The 5075-nt window shown below is 27.0% G+C and overlaps 1 protein-coding gene across 1 annotated transcript; it reads right to left on the bottom strand.

The window, feature by feature from the left end:
• Positions 1 to 198: 198 nt before the first annotated feature.
• On the bottom strand, positions 199 to 2038 carry LOC129984565 (uncharacterized). Its single transcript, XM_056094480.1, has 2 exons — positions 1737 to 2038; positions 199 to 884 (listed from the first exon to the last, which is right to left on the bottom strand). Exons 1-2 carry the CDS (start codon positions 1882 to 1884, stop codon positions 310 to 312), a joined length of 723 nt encoding a protein of 240 aa, XP_055950455.1. The 5' UTR covers positions 1885 to 2038; the 3' UTR covers positions 199 to 309.
• Positions 2039 to 5075: the final 3037 nt, after the last annotated feature.

Here is a 5075-nt window from a genome sequence, read left to right as displayed (position 1 = left end):
TATTATTATATGAGAAATGATTTACTTAGAAAAATATAGATACATTACAAGGTTAAAAAAAGTATAAGAAATATATGCTTTATGTAACAGAATAATAATACACTGGAACCATATAATAAGATTTTAGGAACATAGCCAGTTTTCAATAAGAATAATTCTAAGTAATACATGAAATAAATTTCAAAACAAAATACACATATTAATAATATATAGAAGAATATTAAATATTCATAAGCGAATATATATTGCAAAAAAATTAATGTTAAGAACTATATACAACATATAAAACAATAATATTTTAAATAATGATTAGGTATCAACTAAAAACTCTGATGAACATGTACCTATTCCACTAGACGAGTTAGGACTGAGATTAGACACTGATTCTCCATGAGCAGCATTGCAAACTTCTTGCATGATTTTGATTTTTAAAATCATTTTCTGTTGATCAGGCATGCGTTTAAAAGATGGTAATAAGCTTAGGAGAAAATAATAGTCTTCATTAAAGTCTTCTGGACGAGGTCCGTTGAATTGAATTGGAGAAACTGATTGATAAGGTGTTGAGTGCAAAATGCCATCAGTGTTTTCTTGATTGAATTTTACTTTTTTTCTTTGAGATGATTTTGGATCTTCCTCAGGATATGCTACAGAAGAATTTTCAGAAAACTCATTTTCACAGCTAATAGAAGATGCATATGGACTGTCAAATTCAGTTAAGGATTGTGAGATTGCACTAGGTAGTAATAAGGTATTGAGACCTTGAAAAAGAAAAGACATGCTATCAAAATAGTTCCACTTTGAACCTTGGCCACTCTTTGCTGTTCTCCTCATTTCCCGAATAAAGGTATCTTTTAGTGCTTTCCATTGGGATTTTACTTCTTCCACTGGAATGAGACGCATTATTTACTCTATTTTGAAATAAAAGCCTTTTAATATTGTTGATTACCAATGGGCAATTTTTACAAATACACAGCATCCTCAGAATTAAATATAATGCATTATAATAATTGAAGAAAGAACATGGTTTGATATGAGTTATGATCTATTTTGTACTCAGACATGTTAATCGAAAAGATTCAATACTTTGTTCAAAAAAATACAAAGAGAAAATAGAAGAATAAAATGTCTAACATATACAATTAACCTAAACAATATAATTTTGATGGATGACTATGTTTTTGTCAAATTTATATATCAACATAAATCAATATATACTTGCATTTTGCAGCCTATAAATTATTAAGTAAAATATAATTAAAAATTCTGAAAATCTGCTTAAAAATTACTTCTTATAAAATTCTTCCACTCAAGAATCTTCACTAGAATTTGAAAAATATATGAAAAGTTAAATTTACATTCAAAGATTAAATATAGATATCATATAATTACTACAGAATTTTTTTTCTTTATTTCTCAAAAAACACAGCAATAAAAATAGACAAAAAATAATAAGTAATGCATTAAACTACGAGAAATTTTGAGAATTATGCAGCGATCAATATATTTCAGTCCTTGAAAAACAACATTCACGTTAAAGATTTCTACATTAATATTTTACATATACTTCCTGAGGTGAAGCGATTGTGAAGTTATTTTAATTATATTGTAGGGCATTTTGTGCTAGTAGGGTAATGATTAATTAATGATAATGCTTACTCTAAAAGAATTTTAGTTATACAATAATACTGCATAGAGAAATTCAAAAGAATTTTAGGGTAAATATTGATAAAATGTACCTGAACAATCCATCTCGAGGGCTACCAACGCCCATTCTTTAATTTTTAAGCTACTATTTAGATAATCCAGCGATGTCTGATCCCATAAACTTCGATATTTATGCACTTCCTGGATTAATTTATCGCTATCGATCTCTCTATTCTCCATGAGGAAAGTCGATCTGAATCATGAAAGTTTAAATATTTTGTAAGATTTTAAAGTATGAAAGTTGCTAAGTTACAAAAGAAAAACCATTGACAAGACAAGATAAACAATGTTAGAAATTGCGCGCGAATGCTTTGCTGTCGTTGAGCCGAGACACATACTCGATAAGCGTTCACATACGTAAAGAATGCATTCTCTTGGATGCTTTTTTTTAATGCTTCAATAATATTTTAAAAAAAAAAAAATTCATGTTTCCTACGACATTTCTAAATTTTTAAAATTAATAATGAGTCCCTTTGAATATGGACTTGCGCAACTCCAATGTCTTGATCAGATAGTTGTAATCTAATAAGCTATAAAAAACATAAATTTCTTCAGTAAACGTGTTCTTGGAACTTTAGATTTGGATTGCACAAATATTTTTATGAGAAGATTATTATTCATACTAAAATCTAAACAATAATTATTTAATGTTTATTCAAGATTAACTTCTAAAGAATTTAAGATTGCTAAAGTAACATCGCATAAAGTTTGCATCACGCACATTATGAATCGATTCAGTAAAATAATCAAAGGTCAATTTAGCCAATCAGATGACTTAGTTTCTATGTAACTTGCTGCATGTAAGTGTATGGTTATACTGAATAAGAACGTGATTCATGAGTACAAGAAGCGGGAAGAAAGATATCTGAAATGAAAACAATGTAGATATTAACAATTCGATACACAGTGTTCCTTAAATGGAGGCAGATTGTTCCATGCTCTGAATTATTTCCAATAAATCTGTGATCTCAATTACGTCTGGCTAATAAATAACAAATTATTTATGTGACTCTTTTCTGATTTTCGATATTTATAATCGTAATTAAACGAAAATACTTTTTAACAACTGATGATTAATTAAAGATAAAAACTTGAAAAGGAAGAGAATAAAAAAAGTGATATGATTTGTATTTAAAATTAAGTATTTTTTTAGGGAATCCTGAAATTACCCGAATTAAAATGTAATTCTGCTTCTTTCATGCATTTTTTTTTGTATACAAAAAAAAAGAAATATTATTTATTAACAGAAAACTGTTTGCTAATCCATAACTTAGGAATATCATTTAATGATTTTAAATCTTCGATTAATGTAATCAAAATAAAACTATATTCTTCGATTTTTTTAAAAATTGTTTTCGCTTTTTGATCAAAAAAGTAGGAATATCAACTAAAATTAACGTTATCGTAGAAACATAAACTTTGCTTTCTTTTATTAAAAATAATACATTTATAAATGATATTCTGATCAATTATGTTGTTTAACAATTAAAATACCCCTCCTTATTTTTTGTTAGTTTTGTTTTGACAACATTCTTTGCAGTGATTAACCAATTTTCAATAAATTGTTAATTTCCAAAATAGGAACTAATATGTGAATATTTTGGTGTGAGTATAAATACATTTTACAATAATTTGGGAATAACATTTTTTTAAAAAGATATACTATTACACTTTAATAAATTGTATCTGCTAACAGGTAACAAATAAATTTATTTTATTAAAATTTATTTATTATTTTTTCAACCTTTGATCTCTTTGTTAATATTTAATAGATTTCTTTTTTTTTTTTTTTTTGCTAATTTCAGTTTTGTTAAACTTTCACCACCAACGTGATAACAGATATCGCGATGGCTTTCGTGATCCATATATAAAATTGTATGTCCATGCAACTGGCAATCGATTCACGCTAACAGATGACAATGCTCTTCTTTTTCGTCAACGAATATTTAGAACAATAGACCCCCCCCCCCCTTCGTCGCTAAGATTTCACTCAGCTTTTTTCAGCGCATATGGCAAGTCCCTAGAAAAGCAGTTGGTTACTTTGTGTTCTCAACCTAAATAAGGATGTCATACAAAAGGAAAATTGGACTGTTGCTCAGAGACGGCTTTAATCCAAGGCGGCTCGATAGAATTTGAAAATTTACTATGTTGATTTTATTTTGATTCTGAATCAAAATTATTATTTAATTTTTAAAATGAAAAGTATCATTGTGTTATGTAATTAAATAGTGACAGACATTTTGGCATTAAAAGAATTATTTAATACCGTCATCAGAAACGATCTACATCAAATAATTTAAGTATTTTATCCACAGAATAAGAGAAATTAGAAAATATAGGTAAACAAGTGTCGTAAAAAATTTTACCCCTATTTAAAAAGAAAGGAATGCTGTAATTCGTTAATGAAAATAAATTTTCTATATTCGGTGGAATAAATCATCTGCTACTCTTTTATAAATAAATAGTAGAAATATTACATACAAATAATTGCATCAGTTTCAATAATTGCTTCAGGTTTTTCAATTATGAAGAATTCAAACGAATCCAAAGCTAATTAAATAATATATTTTTCATATGTCATTAGTAACTGGACATCGTGTACATTAATATAATGTAGTAATTCCTATTTTTTAAAATAATCAAAAATAGGAAACCCTAGATCCTGTAACCTGAAGTATCGATAAATGGAGAAAGAAGTCAAGGCATACCTGCTGCCATCTATTGAGCAATATAAGTAAATAAAAAAAAGAAAACTAAAGCCCCCCCCCCCTCAGGAATATGTACCATCAAGGAGCTTCGTATTTTCAAATTACCATAAGCATCAGCTTCTTGCGCTGTATAAAAATTACTTTTTGAAATCCTTTATTTTTTTCTAATTGCTCTTTCATAATAAATCAGTGTTGCCAATTCTAATTATGCTGATTGTTTGCAGAATTTTAGCAGTTGCTAATCTGCATTCAACCTGAAAAAAGATTTAAAAAAAAAAACACTAAACAGATAAATAAGGGAATGAAAAAAAAACCATAAGTACTTCTAGAGCCTTTTTTTTAATATTAGGTTTTTGTATTGTACAAGAAATTATATAAATTTTTCTGCAAATTCATTAAAACATTTTAATGCCTACTATTATTTTTTTGCCCTTATATTTTTAGTTATTTTTGAAAAAAATATATATATTATTTCTTAGGATTCTTATAATGTGCTATGCTTTCTATATTTTATTCTCCGTGAGTTTTTAATTTTTTCATAAAATTCATATTGATAACAATCTTGATATGTTTTGACTTTCACAATCTTTAACAATATTTTAGTAGTTTTAACGAATCAAAATAGTTATACTTCTCTCACATATTTCATGAAATGTTATTTAT

This window comes from Argiope bruennichi, chromosome 9 (assembly GCF_947563725.1).
Source record: "Argiope bruennichi chromosome 9, qqArgBrue1.1, whole genome shotgun sequence".
Lineage (NCBI taxonomy): Eukaryota > Metazoa > Arthropoda > Arachnida > Araneae > Araneidae > Argiope > Argiope bruennichi.
This window is presented reverse-complemented; position numbering and strand designations above follow the sequence as displayed.

What these genes read in the sequence shown, in the direction of transcription:
- LOC129984565 (XM_056094480.1), bottom strand. Translation starts at nt 1,884, where the DNA reads ATGGAGAATAGAGAGATCGATAGCGATAAATTAATCCAGGAAGTGCAT. An exon ending in CCTCGAGATGGATTGTTCAG is followed by an intron (nt 885 to 1,736) that starts GTACATTTTATC and finishes GTCTCATTCCAG; the next exon opens with TGGAAGAAGTAAAATCCCAA.